At 45.2% G+C, this 22,569-nt stretch overlaps 1 protein-coding gene across 2 annotated transcripts in view; it reads left to right on the forward strand.

Moving 5' to 3' along the window:
• ppp2r5d (protein phosphatase 2, regulatory subunit B', delta) overlaps positions 1–22,569 on the forward strand; it is a 184,799-nt gene that overhangs the window by 67,054 nt on the left and 95,176 nt on the right. For both annotated transcript variants that reach the window (XR_013576687.1, XM_078542811.1), the window contains exon 3: positions 11,865–12,042. Coding sequence is in view for 1 of the 2 variants with exons in the window: in XM_078542811.1 (XP_078398937.1) it covers positions 11,865–12,042 (178 nt within the window). In the remaining variant the exon portion in view is untranslated. The remainder of the gene's footprint in view (positions 1–11,864; positions 12,043–22,569) is intronic.

Below are 22,569 nucleotides of genomic sequence, written 5' to 3' on the forward strand. Positions count from 1 at the left end.
TGATTGTGGCCTCAGCTTCACACTCTCAGTTAACCTTTGGCTTTCTTGTTAGTCAAGGATCTATCTACCTCTGCCTTGAAAATATTCAATGACCCTGCCTCCACTGTCTTCTGGGGAAGAGTGTTCCAAAGGCTTAAGACCCCCTTTCAATTTCATACTCATGCTGCTACTGAAGGAAGGATGTAAATGCATTGTAAGCAGTTCAGAGAAGGTTTACTGGACTAATACCAGGAATAGGCGGGTTGTCTTGAGGAAAGTTTGGGCAGTCTAGGCTTGTATCTGCTGGAGTTTAGAAGAGTAAGAGGTGACTTAATTGAAACATAAAATCCTGAAGGGTCTTGACATGGTGGATGTGGAGAGGATGTTTCCTTTTGTGGGAGAATCTAGAACTAGGGGTCACTGTTTAAAAATAAAGGGTCACCCATTTAAACCGGAGATGAGACGAAATTTTTTCTGAGGGTTGTGAGTCATTGGAGCTCTTCCTCAAGAGGCGGTGGAAGCAGAGTCTTTGAATATTTTTAAGGCAGAGCTAGATAGATTCTTGATTAACAAGGAGGTGAAAGGTTATTGGGGGTTGGCAGGAATGTGGAGTTTAAAATCAGATCAACCATGATCTTATTGAATGGCAGAGCAAGCTCGAAGGCTCCTGCTCCTAATTCGTATGTTTGCATGTCTCTTTTTTCATGGGATCGAACTTTGCTGACAAGCCTATTATGTGGTGTTTTTTTCAAATGTCTTTTGGAAACCCATGTATCATCATGCATGAATGTCTTCAACTCTATTACCCCATCAAAAAACTCAAGCAAGTTGGTTAAACGTTAGCTGCCCTCAACAAATCCATGGTGACTTTCCTTACTCACTTCATCCACATTGGTCCAAGTGGCTGTTAATTTTGTCCTGAAAAGTTTCAGAAGCCGACTGGCCTGTAGTTGTTGGGCTTATCAGTACACTTTTATTTTGAACCGGGGTGTAACTTCTCCAGTCCTATGGCACTACCATCTTTGTACCTCAGGAAGATTCGAAGATAATGGTGCATGTCTTCACAATTTACCCCCATTCTTCCCTCAATATTCTTTAATGCATCTCATCCAACACTGGTGACTTGTCAATTTTAAGGAGGGCAGCCAGCTTTAAGTCGCCAGAACTCATGATAGGCCATCTCAACCTGAAAAGTTAACTCTGTTTCTCTCCACAGATGCTGCCTTACCTGCCAAATATTACTAGCATTTGCTGTTTTTATTATAAAAGTGAACAATGTTGCCTATGCAGAGGGAGAAGGTTGGGGAGGTGACTGTTTTATTTATAAATGATTTAAAGAAATCACCTCAGTGCAACCTCCTGGCAGCTGTCAGAAACAGCCCCCACCGCCATACCCCCTCAATAAAATACACACAAATAATTCTAAAGGGAGGAAAACTTGTGTCAACTAGCCATGGACTCCCAAGTTGTGGAGCTCTGCTCTGAAGAAATTTGTCCCTCTCCCTCTCCCTCCCAACGCTGGGGTTGGGGGAAGCTCCGTTTTGGTTATAATTCTCCTGTCTATCCTGTGTTGGCTGCTTCAGCTTCTCCAGTCACAAGTTCCCTTTCTCCTACCCTTGCTGCTCCTCCAATCAAACTCTGCATTGTTTGCCCACTCTCAATAAGATGCCTGTATCTGTATCTGCACCAGCAATTGTTCAGCCTTGAAAGAGCCATAACATAAAGTAATATTGTACAGGGCAACCTTTCTTGAACTTTTTGCCTCCATCAGTGCTTTTTTGCAAGCGACTTTTGGTGTTTTGCAGGTGATCTGTCAACAGCCCCCATGTATTTTGAAACGCTGCTTCTCTCACACCCCTTTGCCTTTCATTTTTTTTATTTCCCTTCTGAACTTTCTGTATTTAGCTGGATTCTCAATTGTATTATCCTCTTGACATCCCTCATATGTATTTTTTTTCAGGTTCGTATTACTCTCTATCTGTTTTGTCATCCAGGGAGCTCTAGATTTGTTTGCCGTACCATTCCTCCTCCTACCTGTTCTCTTTAAAAAGCAGCCCATTGTTCATTTACAGTTTTACCTGCCAATCTTTGATTCCAACGAGGCCAGATCCATTCTCACCCTATTGAAGTTGACCCACCCCACACCCTCCAATTAATTATCTTTACACTAGATTGCACCTTTTCCTTTTCCATAGCCAACCTAAACCTTATGCTATGGGTCACTGTCCCCTAAATGCTCCCTTACTGACACTTGTGTAAGATTTCTGGATTTGGAATCACAGATACCTGAGATAGGCAATCAACTATTCCTAAGTAATTTTAAGATGGTTTATTAAGAAGCAACAGTTTAGATACAATGCATTAATTAATGCAGCAGGAAAAATATATGACCCGTGCCAGTTGAGAGCGGTTTACCGATCCCAGAGGACGGTTGGCACAGAGTGTTGATCTTAGTAGCTTGTGATGGCAGCATTCTGCTCTCTAGTCGAAGTTTCAGGGAGTTCTGCACTCGGGTCTTCTCCCTCCTCCTCTTCCATCTGAAGAAGGCAGCTGCCTGATTAGCACTGCCACCTCACCAGGTCTGCCCCCTGTCCCTAAGCACTTGTTAATACACCCTTTTTCTGGGGGCTGTAAGCTTGCCCAGTGTCAATCATCTATGCAAACCTGTCTGACCAGTGAATAGAGGACAGATACCCAAAACATCAGGCTGGTTACCTCCTCCCTTGTTCGTCACCCACCTCCAGGTCAACCTTTTAGTTTACATCATGCTGAGGGTCATATCCTGGCCCTTTCTAAACACTTGCATAGATGAGGTGGTACACAAGACACCATCCTACCAACTTAGAAATGTCAACATGATGGCCTGAACCAATTGACCTTGCTGCTTTCAGGGACTGTTTGGAAGTCAAAGTGTTTAGAAATTGCCTTTCTGGAGAGAGAATCAATGCTGTTTAGCTAATCTCATATAAGTTTTATACTACGTGGAAAATACCAGTTTATTAAAGACCTCAATTTCTCACACTTGATTTACTTGAACCACCCCTTTCCCCAGTTTGGCCCGCCATCTGTCATTGAAGCAAAAAGCAAAGCCTACCAGCTACATGAGTAAACTCAACAGCCAGAATACTGTATGACTTGAAAATAGCCAAGCCAATCTTACAAAAGACATGGAGGCACTGTTCATATAAATACTGGATCAACCTATGTCAAAAAATCCAAATTGAAACAAAAGCCTACATGTTACGTATGATGGGACCAAGAGGGTGCTTGATCCTGTCATCATCAAAGTTGGCCCTCTGAAATCGGTAGATGGTGAAGCATTCACCGACAGAAGTAAACAGTTGCCCCACTGGATCAACACTACTGTGATCTGTGCTCCTTGACACCTCCCAGTCTGCTTTTGATGCTCTCCTGCAGCTTTCTGTTATGGTTAAGTTAGACACAGAGCCCTCATCACTTGAGCTCAAAAGACATTGATTGTTTAGCAAGCAGAAAGGCACCTAGCAAGGATGGATTTCCCACCAAACTCCTCAAGCATAAAGTCCCATTGACGGCCACACCATTATGACTTCCTTCTCTGTTGGAGGGTAGGGTCTGTTCCACAGGACATGTGTGACACAAAAATCATTGTGTTGTACAAAAAACAAAGATGGCTTTCTATAACTTAACATGGGTAGATTATTAACTAATAGGTTCAACAAAAATAGCAGGGCTGGTGGTGTGCTGTGACTGCAGCATATGGGAATTTGTGGAATGCTCTGCAATTCTAGACAATCATATCTGCAGAAAGTGCCTGCAGCTTGGGCAGACGGTATTGTCAGGGATTGATACTGCTCTCTGCACTCGAGAACGAGAGTCCAGGTGGCTGTGTTGCCAGCCCGATGCTCGGGTTAAAGACACCATCTCTGGGCTGGAGAGGAACTTGCAGTGGGAGGGGGAGGATCCAATGATCGTGGTCCATGTAGGTACCAATGACATAAATAGGACTGGAAAGAGGTTCTGAACGGAGTATGAGCAACTAGGGGCTAAATTAAAAAGCAGAACCTCAAAGGTAATAATCTCTGGATTATTACCTGAGCTACGAGCAAATTGGTGTAGGGTAAATAAGACTAGAGAGATGAATGTAATGTGTGGCTAAAAGATTGGTGTGGGAGAAATAGTTTTGATTAATGGGGCAGTGGCACCAATACTAGGGAAAGTGTACCATTGGGAAGATCTTCACCCAAGTCGTGCTGCGACCAGTGTTCTGGCAAGTCATATAACTAGGGGAGGAATTTGGGGGTCCTCATGCATGAATCACAAAAAGTTAGCATACAAGTTCAGGTAATAGGGAAGGCAAATGGAATGTCGGCCTTTATTTCAAAGGGAATGGAGTATAAAAATAGGGAAGTCTTGCTAAAACTACATAAAGCACTAGTTAGACCACACCTAGAATGCTGTGAACAGCTTTGGTCCCCTTATCTAAGGGAAGATGTACTGGCATTGGAGACGGTGCAGAGAAGGTTCACTAGGTTGATCCTGGGGATGGAGGGATTTTCTTGCTGCAATTATACAGGGCTTTGGTGAGACCACACCTGGAATATTGTGTGCAGTTTTGGTCTCATCTGAGGAAGGATGTTCTTGCTATAGAGGGAGTGCAGCGAAGGTTTACCAGACTGATCCCTGGGATGGCGGGACTGACATATGAGGAGGGATTGAGTCGGTTAGGATTATATTCGCTGGAGTTGAGAAGAATGAGGGGGGAATCTCATAGAAACCTATAAAATTCTAACAGGACTAGACAGGGCAGATGCAGGAAGGATGTTCCCGAAGGTGGGGGAGTCCAGAACCAGGGGTCACAGTCTGAGGATATGGGGTAAACCATTTAGGACTCAGATGAGGAGAAATTTCTTCACCCAAAGAGTGGTGAGCCTGTGGAATTCGCTACCACAGAAAGTAGTTGAGGCCAAAACATTGTATGTTTTCAAGGAGTTAGATATAGCTCTTGGGGCGAAAGGGATCAAAGGATATGGGGAGAAAGTGGGAGCAGGCTGTTGAGTTGGATGATCAGCCATGATCATAATGAATGACGGAGCAGGCTCGAAGGGCTGAATGGCCTACTCCTGCTCCTATTTTCTATGTCTATGTTTAAGAGGTTGAGTCAGTTGGGCCTGTACTCATTGGAGTTTAGAAGAATGAAAGGCAGCCTTATTGAAACATATAAAATTCTTAGGTGGCTTGACAGGGTAGATGCTGAGAGGTTGTTTCCCCTTGTGGGAGAGTCTAGGACCAGAGGGCATAATCTCAGAGTAAGGGGGTCACCCATTTAAGTCTGAGATGAGGTGGAATTTCTTCTCTGACGGTAGTCAGTCTTACCGTAGAGGCTGGGTAATTATGATATTCAAGGCTAAGATAGACAGATTTTTAATCAGTACGGGAATCAAGGGTTATGGGGAAAAGGCAGGAAAGTGGAATTGAGGATTATCAGATCAGCCATGATCTTCTTGAATGGTGGAGCAAATTCGATGGGCTGAACAGCCTACTTCTGCTCCTACGTTTTATGGCACCAGAGAGAGCTTTAAACTAAATATTGGGAGGAAGGGATCATGTGAGAGGAGATATCATAAAGGGAAACAAAAAGATTAGAGAGCAGGGCAGCAATTTGAGCAATGAATTCCAGAGTGTAACAGGAAGGGATAGAACATACAATCACAAGAATGCACCAGCAGGTGAAGCTGAAAATGGTGGGAAAAAAATGAGTTTAAGGCCCTATATCTGAATGTATGTAACAATTGTAACAAAAGGGGATGAATTATTAGTACAGATAGAGATAAATATAAATAACCTCAGAAGAAACATGGTTGAAAGGTGACCAAGATTGGGACCTGAATGTTGAAGGGTTTCTGACATATCGGAACGACAGGAAGCTAGGGAAGGGTGGTGGGGAAGCTCTGTTAATTAAGGATGGCATTAGTTCACTACTGAGAGAAGACCTTAGCTTGAAAGAGGAAGATGTAGAATCAGTTTGGGCAGAGATAAGAAATAGTAAAGGTAAGAGATCACTTGTGGGAGCTGTTTATAGGCCCCCTAACAATAGTTACACTGTAGGACAGATAATACAGGAAGAAATTTATGGGGTGTGTAAGAAAGGTACCATGATAATCGTGCGTGACTTTACTTGTAGATCGGGCAAATCAGGTTGGCAAAGGTAGCCTGGAAAATGAGTTCATAAGAGTGTTTTCGGGACAGTTTCTCAGAGCAATACTTTCTAGCACGAACCAGGGAGCAACTGTCCTAGACCTGGTAATGTGCAATGATACAGGGTTAATCAATAATCATATGGTAAGGGAGCCTCTTGATGACAGTGATCACAACCATCGCCAGGGAAAGGGTGCTAGGAAAACTTTCTACAAGTATTTGATAAGGAAAAGCGTAACTGAAGCTAGTGTTGGTCCTCTACAGAGTGAGCCTGGGGAAGTGATGATGGGAAACGAAGAAATAGCGGAGGTGTTGAACAGGTACAATCACCATACCAGGGAAAGGGTGCTTGGAAAACTATCAGACCTAAAGGCTGGCAAGTCCTGAGGATCGAATGGGCTGCATCCTCGGGTCTTCAAAGAAGTGGCTGCACAGTGGTAATCTCCCAAAATTCCTCACATTCTGGAAAGGTTCCAGTGGATTGGAAAATAGCTAATGTAACATCTTTATTGAAGGAAGGAGAGAGGCAGGAAGCAGGAAATTATAGACCATTTACCTTAACATCTGTCGTAGGGAAAGTGCTAAAACCCATTATTAAGGAGGTTATGGCAAGATACTTAGAAAATCACAATGTGATCAGGCAGAACCAACATGGCTTAGTGAAAGGGAAATCATGTTTAACTAACCTGTTAGAGTTTTTTCGAAGTAACGTTCAAGGTGAATAAAGGTAGATGTGGTGTACTTGGATTTCCAAAAGGCATTCGATAAGGTACCATATCAAAGGTTACTACCAAGATAAGAGCACATGGTGTAGTGGGTAACATATTTGAATGGTAATCACTAACATCCTTTAGGGAAGAAAATCTGCCATCCTTACCTGGTCTGGCCTACGTGTGATTCCAGACCCACAGCAATGTGGTTTACTCTCAAATGCCCTCTGAACAGGGGAATTAGGGATGGTCAATAAATGCTGGCCTAACCACGTCCCATGAATGAAAAAAAAAATGGATAAAGGATTGCTTGGCTAACAGGAAGCAGAGAGTAGGGATAAATGGGTCTTTTTCAGTTTGGCAAGCTGTAACTAGGAGTGCCACAGGGATCATTGCTGGGTCCTCAACTATTTACTATCTATATCAATGACTTCAATGAAGGGAGTGAATGTATGGTAGCTAAATTTGCCAATGACACCAAGATAGATAGGGAAGTAAGCTGTCAAGGTGAGGTAGAGGGTTTGCAAAGCAATATAGACAGGTTAAGTGAGTGGGTAAAAAAAGTAGCAGATGGAGTATAACATGGGTAAATGTGAACGTGTTCACTTTGGCAGGAAGAATTTTTAAAAAGTATACTATTGAAATGAAGAGAGGTTGCAGAACTCAGTGGTGCAGAGGGATCGAGATGTCCTGATACATGAATCACATAAAGTTAGTATACAGGTACAGCAGTGATTAGGAAGGCAAATGGAATTGGCATTTATTGCAAGAGGAATGGAATATAAAAATAAGGAAGTTTTACTGTACCTGTACAGGTCCTTGGTGAGACCATATCTGGAGTACTGTACAGTTTTGGTCTCCTTATTTTAAAAAAAAAGATTGAACTGCTTCTAAAGCAATTCAGAGAAGGTTCACTGGACTCATTGCTGGGATGAAGAGGTTGCATTACGAAGAAAGGTTGAACAGGTATGTCCATTGGAGTTTAGAAGAATGAGTGGTGATCTTATTGAAACACAAGGTCCTGAGTGAAGTTGATGGGTGGATACACAGGCTTTCCCCCCTTGTGTAGGAGACGAAAACTAGGGGACATAATTTAAAAATACAGACAGATGAGGAGAAACTTTTTCTTCCAAAGGGTTGTTGGCGTGTGACATTCTCTTCCTCAAAAAATAGTGGAGGCTGGGTCTTTGAACTTATTTCAGGCAGAGTTGGACAGATTTTTGTTAGGCAAAGGAGTCGAGGGTTGTAGGGGGGCAGACCGCAAAGTGGAGCTGAGATCACAGCCTGATCAGCCATGATATTATTGAATGGTGGAGCAGACTTGAAGGGTCAAACAGCCTACTCCTGCTCCTATGTCCCTATGACAGAGGTGATTGCAACAAGGTACCTCATGTTCAGTGTCACTAGGAAACCCTTTGCTAGAGTCATACTTAAAACTTTCCATCTACTTGCCGACCGAGTTTATCCAGAATCACAGTGCGGTTTCTGTACTGGCAGATCGGCAGTAGACACGATCTTCTCCATACATCAGCTACAAGTGAAGTGTAGAAAACAGGATATATCTCTCTATCTTGCTTTCGTAGATCTCACTAAAACAGTCAACCAAAGCTCCTCAGTCTCATCCATTCCTTTCATGACAACATGCATTGCACTGTACAGTTTGATAGCACTCCTCCCTATAGCTTCAGGATGAAGAATGGAGTGAGACGGCTGTATCCTAGCCCCTACTTTGGTATTTTCTTCTCCACATTCCTGAATTTTGTCTTTCCTCCAGATATGGAAAGAGATATCCTGCATTCTCGACCAAACAATAAGCTCTACAACCTGTGCAGATTGAAAGCAAAGCACATCAGGGAACGCCTACACTGGTGATGCAATGCTGGTCACTCACAGAAACTCAGCTATAAAGACTCATGGAGTGTCTCTCCCAAGCCTGTAACTTGTCCTTTCTTACTATGAACATCAAGAAAACCATGGTTATGGGACAGGATGTTACATCTGTTCTACCCCCCCCCCCCACCCCACCTCTCACCCTTGCCCCACCCCCTCCCCTCCTTGATTACACTAAAGAACTATTTCTGGCAGATTACTGTACCTTGGGCTCACAGTAACTATCTGCTTCTTGATGCAGAACTTGATGCACGCATAGAGAAAGTAGCTACCACTTTTGGCCAATTCACGAAACAATAAGCTGACTCTTGGGATCAAGATGCTGTTAATGAGGCCTGTGTTCTCAGAACTTTATTGTATGGCTGTGAAACATTTGAATATATGATATCGGAGCAGAAGTAGGTCATTCGGCCCCTCGAGCCATTCCGCCTTTCAATAAGCTCATAGTTGATCTGTTTGCGTTTCGAAGTTCACATTCCCATCTATCCCCGATAACCTTTGATTCCTTTGCCTAACAAGAATCTCTATATCTCCACCTTAAAAAATATTCAATGACCCTGTCTCCACCGCCTTCGGAGGCAGAGAGTTCCAAAGTCTCACATCCCTCTGAGAGAAAAAAAATTCTTCTCATCTCTGTCCGAAAAGGGCGACCCCTAATTTTAAAACAATGCCCCCTCGTTCTGGACTCATCCACAAGAGGAACCATCCTTTCCATGTCCACCTTGCCGAGACCATTCAGGATCTTATCTACTTCAATCAAGTTACCCCTCACTCTTCTAAACTCCAGTGGAAACAAGTCCAGCCTGTCCAACGTATCCTCATAAGACAGCCCTCTTATTCCAGATATCAATCTAGTAAACCTCCTTTGAACCACCTCAAACGCATTTATATCCTTCCTTAAATAAGGAGACTAAAACTGCACACAATATTTGAGATGTGGTCTCACCAATGCCCTGCATAAGTCAAGCATAACATCTTATTTTTATGTTCAATTCCAAAACATTGATGAGCTTACAGTTATCAAGAAAAGAAGCCCAACGATTTTCATCATTGCTATGTTATGGCACACTGATGGCAAATGCTGAGCTGTTCAAATCCCAAAGGGAAACTTGAAACAACTGCCGCAACTTGTTTTGCAATTTGTATAAATTTCAAGATGCGTGCCTTGAATTCAGTAATAATACCACCGCGTCTTATAGGTTTTTACAAAAATAAATTATTTTAAAGGGCATACATAGATCTACAAATTGCTACAATAACAACTTCTAAACTCCCAAATTAATCTGACTCCCAGTTACATTTTCGTTAAGGCAACAGGAAGATGTGCAGATTTTAAAAGACCCAGGCAAGGTGACGCACAATACCCTGAACCAGTCAAATTCAAATTGAGTTTTCTTTACTTTCAGTTCTGTGAAGACAGCAGCTAGGGGCATAGATGTTGAAAACTTTTCACACTTGTTAGATCTTAAAAAATGCCTACCTTTGCACACAGCCTTCGCTGCTTTATACATATTTTCCCCTTTGAATGCAAATTCCCATTGTTTCACTATGCCGTTGGACTTTATCTTTCTGATAATAAAAATCTCTCATAACACTAAGTTACACCAGTAATCTCTGGGCAAAAATAAGCAAGGTTTCTAAACTTCACCTGGCTAGGTGACACATTTCACCCCTCCTTTGAAAACAATCTAGTCTGGTTTATTAAAAAATGCAGATGTTTCCTTGACACCTATGTTTACCTACCTAATATTTCCAAGCTAGCTCATCTTCTAAAACATCAAAGCCTTTAGACCAGCTGCCTTTAATCTAATTAAGTCTCTCTCTCACACACGCGTACACGCAGACACATATAGGCGCAGATATCACTATTTTACAATAAATTCCAATAACGTTTTGAGAATTATATCTTCCTGACGTGTGTGCGGCACATTCTCGGCATCTCTTGGAAGGACGAAGTCACGAATGCGACAGTCCTCTCAAAAGGCAGAAGCAACTTCGCTGGCTCAGGTATGTCCACAGGATGGAAGATGGACACGTTCCCAAGAATATTCTGTATGGGGAGGTAGCTGGAGGAAAAGGAACAGTAGGGCGCCCAAAGCTCCGCTTCAAAGATGCTTGCAAGTGTGACATGAAGGCCCTAAACATCGATTTTCACACATGGGAAGCACTCACCAACAACAGGGGCAAATGGCAACTTCACTTGTGGGCTGGTGTGCATCATTATAACAATCGTTGGCTGCAGCAGCTTGGCAACAGGCGCCAACACCAAAAACAATGACACCTGATGACCATCTTATATGTGGCAAAACCTATCTCTCTCAGACTGGCCTCTTCAACCATCAGCAAAAGTGCACCATATGAAACTATTCCATAGACATGCAGCAAATTGGCAATCATTTTTTGTGGATGGAAGGATGCCAACGATGATGGACCTCGTTCCCCAGAACCAGTGCCCCCTCCTTCACTGCAGCAGTGGCATACTGATGTAAAAATTTATCCTGAACACATCTCAAAACTCATGTCCCTCTCTACCTTTTACAGTATTATAAGCTAGCCCGTATCTGTGGGAAGACCAGACAAGTTCATGCCTCTCATGTTGATCATTCAACAGAACTGCGTATCTGACAGTTAAATGGCTCAAGTGATATTAATGTGAGGCAATAGGGAACTGGGTAAAAGAAATTAAGGACCCAGGGATCATGCAAATAGCTGAGGAGGTAAGGGACAGCAAGTAGAAATGGAAATGGAGCAGGCTTTGGGGAACTGGTTATGTGTATTAGACTCCAGGAGCCTAGGAGAAGGATATAAAAGGTATAACAGAGATTCATAGCACCCTGCCAGAAGAATATTCTGAAAAGTATTGCCGCTTGCTTTTATACGATGAATGATTTACTTTGTACAGGTATGAACTTCTGCACTTTGTTTCTAGTATAAATAGTTTATCACTGCTGTTCCCCTGATAGAATCTGTATGATGTATGGATGAACAGTTTTGGTTTACTCAATGTTCTCTGAGGTGTGCTGGTTGGAGAAGGTTTGTTTGGGTGGGAATAAGGTTTTCGGACCTTTTTTTGGAGTCAGAACGTGAAAAGATTTTGGTTTGTTACAGGTTCAACAGCAGCCAGCTGCAAACAAACGTCCCAGTAACAGTGCTCCCCCTCAAACCCAACTCAATAAAATCAAGTACTCTGGAGGGCCTCAGATTGTGAAGAAAGAGAGACGTCAAAGTTCATCTCGCTTCAACCTGGCTAAAAATAGAGAACTTCAGAAACTGCCAGCACTTAAAGGTAAGGCAAAATATTTCTTTAAAAGCGTTATTTTAAAATAGTAATGTTTTTTTTTCTCCTCTGAATGGTGGCTGCCAACACTTGTGTCGTAGAAAGATAGTAACAGATTCATGAGAATATGCTGACTGGTGACTAGGACGAACACATGCAGATTTGAATTTAATGCAGAGAAGTGTGAAGTGATTCATTTGGGTAGGAAATGAGAAGAGGCAAAGGGTTGCAGAAACAGACAAGCCTGGGAGGTTGTATGTACACAAGTCTTTGAAGGTGGCAGGGCTATTGAGAAGGCTGTAAAAAAGGCATACATGATCCTTCATTTTATGTAAAGGCAGAGGGTACAAAAGCAAGGAATATATACTAAACCTTATATAAATCACTAATTAGACCCCAGCTGGAGTACTATGTCTGTTTCTGGGCCCATACTTTAGGAAGGATAGTCAGGCCTCCTCCAGAGGACCGCAGCATCACAGATGCTAGTCCTCAGCCAATTAGATTCACTCCACATGATATTGAGAAACAGCTGAAGGCACTGGATACTGCAAAGGCTATGGGCCCTGACAATATTCCAGCAATAGTACAGAAGATTTGTGCTCCAGAACTTGCTGCGCCCCCAGCCAACCTGTTCCAGTACAGCTACAACACAGGTATCTACCTGGCAATGTGGAAAATTGCCCAGGTATATCCTGCACACAGAAAGCAGGACAAATCCAACCCGGCCAACTACCGCCCCATCAGTCTACTCTTGCTCATCAGTAAAGTGATGGAAAGAGTAATCAACAGTGCTACCAAGCAGCACTTGCTTAGGAATAACCTGCTTACTGACGTTCAGTTTGGGTTCTGCCAGGGTCACTCAGCTTCTGACCTCATTACAGCCTTGGTTCAAACATGGACCAAAGAGCTGAGCTCCCAAGGTGAGGTGAGAGTAATTGTCTTTGACATCAAAGCAGCATTTGACCAAGTGTGGCATCAAGCAAGCAAAACTGGCGTCAGTGGGAATCAGGGGAAACTCTCTGCTGGGTGGAGTCATACCTAACACAAAGGGAGATGGTTGTGGTTATTGGAGGTCAGTCATCTCAGTTCCCAAACATCACTGCAGGAGTTGCTCAGGATAGTGCCTGAGGCCAAACCTTCTTCAGCTGCTTCATCAATGACCTTCCTTCCATCTTAAGGTCAGAAGTGGGATGTTCGCTGATGATTGTATAATCTTCACCATTGACAACTCCTCAGATACTGAAGCAATCCATGTCCAAATGTAACAAGACATGGACAATATTCAGGCTTGGGCCTGACAAGTGGCAAGTAACATTCGTACTGGCAATGACCATCTCCAACAAGGAGAATCCAACCATCGCCCCTTGATGTTCAATGGCATTACCATCACTCAATCCCCCAATGTCAACATCCTGGGGGTTACCATTGACCAGAAACTGAACTGGACTAGCCATATAAATACTGTGGCTACAAGAGCAGGTTAGAGACTAGGAATCCTGCGACAAGTAACTCACCTCCTTACTCCCCAAAGCCTGTCCACCATCTACAAGGCACAAGTCAGGAGTGTGATGGAATACTCTCCACTTGGCTGGATGAGTATAGCCCCAGTAAGACTCAAGAATCTTGACACCTCCCAGTGCACAGGAGCCTGCTTGATTGGCACCACATCCACAAACATTCACTCCCTTGACCACTAACGAACAGTAGCAGCAGTGTGTACCATCTACAAGATGCACTGCAGAAATTCACCAAGGAGCCTCAGACAGCACCTTCCAAACCCACGACCGCTACCATCTAGAAGGACAAGGGCAACAGATAGATGAGAAAACCACCACCTAAACGTTCCCCTCCAAGTCACTTACCATCCTGACTTGGAAATATATTGCCGTTCCTTCACTATCGCTGGGTCAAAATCCTAGAACTCCCTTCCTAACAGCACTGTGGTTGTACCTACACCACATGGACTGCAGCGGTTCAAGAAGGCAGCTCACCACCACCTTCTCAAGGACAATTAGGGATGGACAATAAATGCTGGCCTCACCAACGACACCCGCATCCGTAAACGAATATTAAAAAAAGACAGTGGAATGTGGTTAGAAGGGAGATTCACTAGAATTATATCAGTTATTATGGAGAAACTGGGATTGTTCTACCTAGAGCAGTGAAAAGCTTTGATAAAAGCGTTCAAAATCATGAAGAGTTTCGATGGAATAAGTAATGTGTTAAATTACGGCCTCCTCCGTACCTACAGGGCTGAACCCCACAGAGCTGTCGTTCATAGGCACCTCACTAGACCCAGGGCCTATAGATGGCGCATCTGCTACTTGCAGATGAGTGAGAACCAGTGTCGTCAACGCCTGCATATGTCAAGGGAACTGGTCACACATACATGCCACCTGCTGCAGGAATTGGCACCATGGGGACTTGGAGGGCATTACCTGCCAGTGGCAGTTAAAGTTACTGCCACGCTCAATTTCTATGGTAGTGCCTTTCTCCAGGGCTCCACTGGGGACCTTTGTGGGATCTCTCAAGCCTCCACCCACAAATGTATCCAGGAGGTTACAGCCGTTCTTTTTTGCCAAGTCGCACAAATTTGCCAACTTCAACAGAGAGATCAAGCAAGCCAGGAAGCAAGAGTGCTGGAATTTGCTGAGATTTCCAGATTCCCACAGGTGCAGGGTGCCATCAACTCCACTCATGTGGCTCTTAAGTCTCCCTAGCAACAAGCAGTCCAGTATGAACCGCAAAGTATGTGAAACCGCAAAAACTCTTGTCAATGTTCAGCTGGCCTGCGACCATAACAAATGGATCATGCAGCTGTGCGCAAGATACCCCAGAAGCGACCACAACTTGTACATCCTCAGCAGGCCTCTGATCCCTGACACCTTCCAGGGACTACACAGGATGCAGGGTTGGTTCCTTGTGGGTCATGGGCTACCCACAAATTACGTGGCTGATGACACCCGTGTGATGGCCTCAGACTCCTGGTGAGAGAAGGTACAACAAGGCTTTTTGCCACAATCCAGAGTTTAGCTGAACACACCATTGGCATCCTGAAAATGATGTTCTGGTGCCTAGACAGATGTGGTGGAGCACTCCAGCACAATCCCCAGAGGGTGTCACGCATCATAGTGGCTTGCTGTATGCTACACAACCTGGCGATGCAAAGCGGGGTGGACTTGGCTAATGAGGAGATGCAAGAGCTGCATGTCATCTCCGATGAGGAGGAGTTCAAAGGGGATGAGGGTGATACAATCCTGGAAGGCAAGGGCGCAGGCAGTGAGGCCATTGCGCTGGTCAGACGAGGCAGGTGTATTCCGTGAAGCCCTCACTGCCACAAGATTCCAGGAGGATGATGACACTGCTGAGATCTTCACATTGCATCTGGGGGCACCTGACACCTGTCTGGCTGAAGAGGGCACATATACATGGAGACCCTGCTGAGATACAGCGGGTGCATGGACTTTCAGACAACTTGATCCTTTGGCAAGCTTCAGCACCTGTTCCCTTCACCATGCCTTCACCCGTCAGGAATAGTGATGAGATGGGGGGGCAACTCTGCCTCTAAGATGCTGAGAGGACACAGAGAACATTACAGAACCCAGTGAGGCTTGGGTGTGAGATCCCTGCAGGAAACAAAAGCCACATGGAGGTGCACACATCACTGATCTGGACAGTGGCTTTGAAGCTGGGCAATCACTGCTCAAAAGGCGATTGCACACTGCACAGGGGAGAGGCCCTGGATTGTGAAACTAGCCTTCATTGTGTGTAAGAAGCAAGGTTTCGCATCTGATTGACATGAAAACTACTCATTGTAACGAGAAGCCATAGACAAGGAGACATTCTTGGGAGTGTATTTACAATGGTCAACAGTTAACAGTGATTAACACCCATGCCCACATTATGCACCTACATCATTTTGACCTTTCTAACCCGGCCACTACATCTTGGTGCTCCCCCGACATCCACGGTGGAGGTGGCCTGCTGACTGCCATGCCTCGTTGTCTGTGATGACCTTGGCGGGCGTTCTCTGGAGGGCTGAAATGTGGAGGGACCCAGCCTGCTTTCGGGGTCCTGCTGTGTGGCAGTGGCACCCTCCTCGACCTGCAGAGTTGGAGCTGCTGAGGTCACAGGAAGAGGGTATTCGGATGGGCCGGACACTCCCGGAGATACGTGAATGGGTGGCTCCGGGGTATGTACCTGCAGATCCTCCTTCCTGTGGGTGCCTGAGGGCTCCTTGAGAGGAGGGGGCAGCTGGAGTGAGCTCAAGATATCCCGCCCCCCCCTCTCACGTTGACACTGATGGGTGCCTGCAAGTGCCTCAGCGATGTAGTGCAGGACCGATGTCCTGGACCAAGGTCTCTTTGGTGGCCGCCATCTGACCAGTGTTGTCCTTAGTGCTATCACCTCAGACTGAAAGCGGACGGACTCCTCCATAGTGCCTTGCAATCTGAGGAGTGCGGTGGACATCCCTTCCTGATGTTCCCGAGCTTGCCTTTGCAGCCCTAGCAACTAAGGTATGACTGAGTCCAGAGGCTCGTCATCTGAATTGGACTCAACAGATTTCTGGCCTCCAGCAGTCTTCAGAGTTCCGGCAACCTGGGAAGCCCCTGCGTCCACCTGTTGTGGATCAGACAGTGCGATTTGCTCACCAGATTGAGACCCCTCTAGAACTCAGTCCCACCAAGGAGGGTATCTATGTGCTGGTGGAAGGTGTTGGTGAGAGCTGTGACGGGCCTTCATTTTCGGTGTCTGCGGATTCCTCTTCTTCAGGGCTGGAGTTGACGACCTGGCTCATGGACCCCCTCAGCTGCTTCCCAGATATGCCTACGAAAGCAGGGATGGATAATTAGTCCATGGCAGGGGACTGTAGAACAGGGGAACTCATTCACAGCATGGTTGTCTGATGGATGTTGCACTGCTGGACCCCAACTTGTTTGAGCGCCACTGACCTCGCTGTCAGCACAAGAATGGTCTATGTCGTGGTCGGCCAGCTGGATGGCTCTATTTTCAAAGTCTGTGAGGACTTTGATGTTGGGAATTCCTCCACCAGTCTGCGACCTCTCCCTTTTGTGTGCCAGCTTGTCTTGCATGAAGACAGATGGAGAGAGTGTAAGCAGGACACCTACCAGGTCAGATGAGAAGGATACCTAGCATGCCTGGGTGCTGAGTGGTGCCATGGACGGGATAAGGACACAATCCGCAGGGAAGATGAAGGTGTGTGAGAGGAACTGGCAGTGAGTGATATCCCTGTGGATGTGTAATGGGTTCATGAGTGTGTGAGTTGAGTGATGAGAAAGTGACTTACCCTGGCAGAACGGAGATCATTCAAGCTCTTGCGGCACTGGGTGGCTGTCCTCTTTTGGAGGGCGTTAGCGCTGACCACTGCTGCCACCGCCTCCCATGCTGGATTTGTCACCTTGGATGAGGTTCTTTACCCAGAGCGGTGATAGAGGACATCATGGCAGGCCTCCACTGCGTCCAGTAGGCGACCAAGAGAGGGGCAGCATGTTTCCTCCTTTTGGCAGCCATCAGTTCCCAGCAGCTTCCTATCCCTTGAAAAGGGCTAGCTCTGTGCAGGGGTGGCTTTTAAATATGGTGCCCAGTTTCCTGAAGGCCTGAGGTCATGGCGGGGCAGGGGAATCAGAGGCCACCCTGTCAGCGATCCGTCGTAAAACCTGTGTGTCTCAATTTTTTAAACAGAGTGGTGCACAATATGGCGGAAAAAGCCATCATTGCCATCGGTGGGTCATATGCCCATTTGCCCCGCCTATGGTCTCACAAATGCCCTGCATAACTGAAGCATAACATCCCTATTTTCATGTTCAATTCCCCACATAATAAAGGATAGCATTCCATTAGCCGCCTTAATTACTTGCTATACCTGCATACTAACGTTTTGTGAGTCATGCACTAGAACACCAGGATCCATCTGTACCTTGGAATTCTGCAGTCGTTCTCCATTTAAGTAATACTCTGTTTCTTTATTCTTCTTGCCGAAGAGAACAATTTCACATTTTCCCACATTTACTCTATCTGCCAGATTTTTGCCCACTCACTCAACTTACCTATATCCGTTTGCAAACTCCTTAGGTTCTCTTCACAACATTCTTTCCAACCTATATTTGTGTCATCTTCAAGTTTAGCTATCATGCCTTCTCTCCCCTCACCTAAGTCATTGATATAAATTGTTGAGGGCCCAGCACAGACCCTTGCGGGACTCCAATCAAAAAAAGACCCATTTATGCTTACACGCTGTTTTCTGCCAGCCAGCCAATCTTTTATCCATGCTAATATGTTACGCCCGTCTGCCCCCTGAGCTTTTATTTTCTGGAATAGCCTTTGATGATGCCTTATCAAATGCTTTCTGGAAATCCAAGTATAGTATGTCTACAGGCTCCCCTTTATCCACAGAACTCCAATAAATAGGTCAAAGATGATTTCCCTTTCACAAAATCATGCTGACTCTTCCTGATTACCTTCTTTCAAGTGCCCTGCTATAACCTCCATAATGATCGCTTCTAACACCTTCCCCATGACAGACTGGCCTATAGTTTGCTATTTTCTGCCTCCCTCCCTCCCTTCTTGATTAGAGGGGTTATATTTGCTACTTTCCTTCTGATGGAACCTTTCCAGAATCTAACGAATTTTGGAAAATTAACACCAGCTCAGTGTGCTTGCACATGAACATTAGCAGGGGAGAGACCTCATCGTGAGTGAGACACAGCCAGAGTGAGTGTGGGTATTGGCAGTTTGGTGCACAGTGGGAATTCGGTGCAGAGGGGAAGAGGCGCTTTTTGCATTTTTTCTTTGCTATCCAACTTCTTAAATCTTTAGAGAGTGGTCTTGCCCTGCTGCAGCGGTAGAGGCTACAAGGGAGAGAAATGACTGGTAAATAGTGGGTACGGTTGGGTAAGCATTTACTACTTTTATCGTTTATAGTTTAAGGTCTTTTTGTGGTTAATAGTTTGTATATTCTGTAGTAACGAGGATCAGGAAAGAAGGGCCCTAGAGTAATTGATTTAAAAGGTTTAATTTAAAGGGATAAGTCATGGCAGGAGAGACCAAAGCAGTGGTGTGCTTTATGTTGGAAGCTGGGAACATTTCCAGTGCCCGGGACCAGCATGTGTGCAGGAAATTTGTCCAGCTGCAGCTCCTGGAAGCTCGGGTTTCAGAGGGACACTGTGGAGCATCCGCGAGTCTGAGAGCATCGTAGATAGCACATTTAGAGAGGTGGTCACACCATAGCTGAAGGGACTTGAGGAAGGAAGGGAATGGGCGACCAGCAGGCAGTCCAAGAGGAACAGGCAGGTAGTTCAGGAGTTCCCTGGGGTCCCGCTCACAAATCGATATTCCATTTTGGAGGCTGATGAGGGCACTGGTTCCTCCACGGAGTGCAGACAGAGCCAAGCTTCTGACACCACAAGCAGCCTGCCTGTACAGGAGGGGAGGAAGAGCAATAGTAATAGGATATTCTATAGTCAAGGGAATAAATAGGCACTACTGTGGCCGTCAACGTGCCTCCAGGATGGTATGTTGCCTCCTTGGTGCCAGGGTCTGGGATGTCACTGAACGGCTGCAGGGCATCCTGAAGGGGGAGGGTGATAAGGCAGAGGTCATGGTACATGTTGGTACCAATGACATAGGTAGAAAGAGGGATGAGATTTTGCATCAAGAATTCAGCGAGTTAGGTAGTAGACTGAAAAGCAGGAATCTCTGGATTACTCCCAGTGCCACGTGCTTGCGAATACAGAATTAGGAGAATGGCGCAGATGAATACGTGGCTTAAGAGTTGGTGCAGGAGGGAGGGTTTTAGATTCCTAGATCACTGGGACCGTTTCTGGGGAAGGTGGGACCAGTACAAGCAGGACGGTCTACATCTGAACCAGAGCAGGACCAACATCCTTGTGGGCGAGTTTGCTAGTGCTGTTGGGAGGAGTTTAAACTAATTCGGCAGGGGGAGGGGACACAGAATGTTAGCAGAATAGGGACACATCATAATACAGTAAAACAATCAAGTCAGAGGGAGTACAGCTGCATTAAGTTTCAAGGGAGTAAGGCAAGGCTGGGTAGCCTCTACTTTAATGCCAGGAGTATTACAGGTAAAACGGATGAGTTAAGGGTGAGGATTGACACTTGGAATTGTGATATAGTCTCTGAGACGTGGTTGAGGGAGGGGCAGGATTGGCAGCTCAACATTCCGGGATATAGAATCTTCAGGCGAGACAGGGGAGGGTGTAAAAGAGGAGGAGACATTGCATTATTAGTTAAGGAGTCAGTTACTGCAGTAAAGAGAGATGATATCTTGGAGGGGCATCGAATGAAGCTTTGTGGGTAGAGCTTGGGAATAAAAAAGTGGCAGCCACATTGTTAGGTGTTTATTATAGACCCCCAGATGGTCAGTGGGAAATTGAGGAGCAAATATGTGCACAATTTGCAGAGGTGTGTAAAAACAATAATAGGGTAATTTAGGTGATTTCAACTTTCCCAACATTAATTGGGATAGACATAATGTTAAGGGCTTAGATGGATTGGATTTCTTGAAATGTGTACAGGAGAACTTTTTAGGTCAACATGTAGAGGGTCCAACAAGGGACGGTGCAGCGCTGGATCTAATTCTGGGGAATGAAGCCGGACAGGTGGCTGAGGTGGTGGTGGGCGAGCATTTTAGTGATAGCGACCACAACATGGTACAATTTAAGCTTGTTATGGACAAAGAAATAGACAAGTTGCAAAAAAATGTTTTGGATTGGGAGAGAGCGGAGTTTAGTAAAATAAGGCAGGATCTGGCTAAGGTAGACTGGGAACAGCTACTTGTAGGGAAATCGACAGAAGAGCAGTGGGGACGTTCAAAAAGGAAATGGGGAGGGTACAGGCTCAACATGTTCCCTCTAGGGTGATAGGAAGGAATAACCAGCCCAGAGAACCATGGATGAGCAGAGATATTCAGGATACTATGAGAAAGAAAAGAGAGGATTTTAGCAGGTACAAGGGAAGCAAATCAGCAGAGGCATTAGTGGAGTACAGAAAGTGCAGGGTGGAGCTTAAGAAAGCAATTAGGAGAGCAAAGAGGGGATATGAGAAAGCTCTGGCTGGTATAAGTAGGGAAAATTCCAAGATATTCTACAAGTATATCAACGGGAAGAGGATAACCAGGGAAAGAGTAGGGCCCATTAGGGACCAAGGGGGCAATCTATGGATGGAGCCAGGGAAATCGCTGGAATGTTGAATGAACTCTTCACGTCCGTCTTCACCCAAGAGAATGAGGATGAAGGTATCGAACTCTGGGAGAGAGACTGCGAGGTTCTTCAGCAAATTGATATAGGGAATGACAAGGTATTGGAGGTGTTGGCAGGCTTAAAAGTGCACAAATCTCCAGGTCCGGATGATTTATGTTTCAGACTGCTGAGGGAAGCAAGGGAGGAGATCACAGGGGCTCTGACCCAAATTTTTAATTCCTCTCTGGCCACGGGGGAGGTGCCAGAGGACTGGAGAACAGCTAATGTGGTTCCATGATTTCAGAAGGGTTGTAGAGATAAGCCAGGGAACTACACACAGTGAGTCTCACGTCAGTGGTAGGGAAACTATTGTAGAAAATTCTGAAGGAGGGAATCTATCTCCACTTGGAGAGGCAAGGTTTGATCAGGGATAGTCAGCATGGCTTTGACAGAGGGAGGTCATGTCTGACAAATTTGATTGAATTTTTTGAGGAGGTGACCAGGCGTGTAGATGAGGGTAGTGCAGTTGATATAGCTTATATGGATTTCAGCAAAGCCTTTGACAAGGTCCCACATGGTAGACTTATAAAGAAGGCAAATGCATATGGGATACAGGGTAATTTGATAAGGTGGATTCAAAATTGGCTTAGTTGTAGGAGACAGAGGGTGATGACAGAAGGCTGCTTTAGTGACTGGAAGCCCGTGTCCAGTGGCATACCACAGAGATTTGTGCTGGGTCTCCTATTGTTCGTCATTTATATAAACGACATAGATGATCATGTTGGGGGTAGGATTAGTATGTTTGCAGATGACACAAGGTGCTTAACAGGAAGATATAGACTTGATGGTCAAATGGGCAGATAAGTGGCAGATAGAATTTAACCCTGAAAAGTGTGAGGTGATACTCTTTGGAAGGAGTAATTTGACAAGGAAATATTCAATGAACGGCATGACACTAGGAAGCTCTGAGGAAGGAAGGGACCTTGGCGTGTGTGTCCATAGATCTCTGAAGGCGGAGGGGCATGTTAGTGGGGTGGTGAAAAAGGCATATGGGATACTTGCCTTTATCAATCGAGGCAAAGATTACAAGAGTAGGGAGGTCATGTTGGAGTGGTATAGAACCTTGGTGAGGCCATAGCTGGAGTACTGTGTGTAGTTCTGGTTGCCACATTAAAGGAAGGATGTGATTGCACTGGAGGGGGTGCAGAGGAGATTCACCAGGATGTTGCCTGGGACGAAACATTTAAGTTATGGAGAGAGGTTGGATAGACTTGGGTTGCTTTCGTTGCAGCAGAGAAGACTGAGGGGCAACCTGATC

Source organism: Cetorhinus maximus, chromosome 5 (assembly GCF_964194155.1).
Source record: "Cetorhinus maximus chromosome 5, sCetMax3.hap1.1, whole genome shotgun sequence".
NCBI classification, from domain to species: domain Eukaryota; kingdom Metazoa; phylum Chordata; class Chondrichthyes; order Lamniformes; family Cetorhinidae; genus Cetorhinus; species Cetorhinus maximus.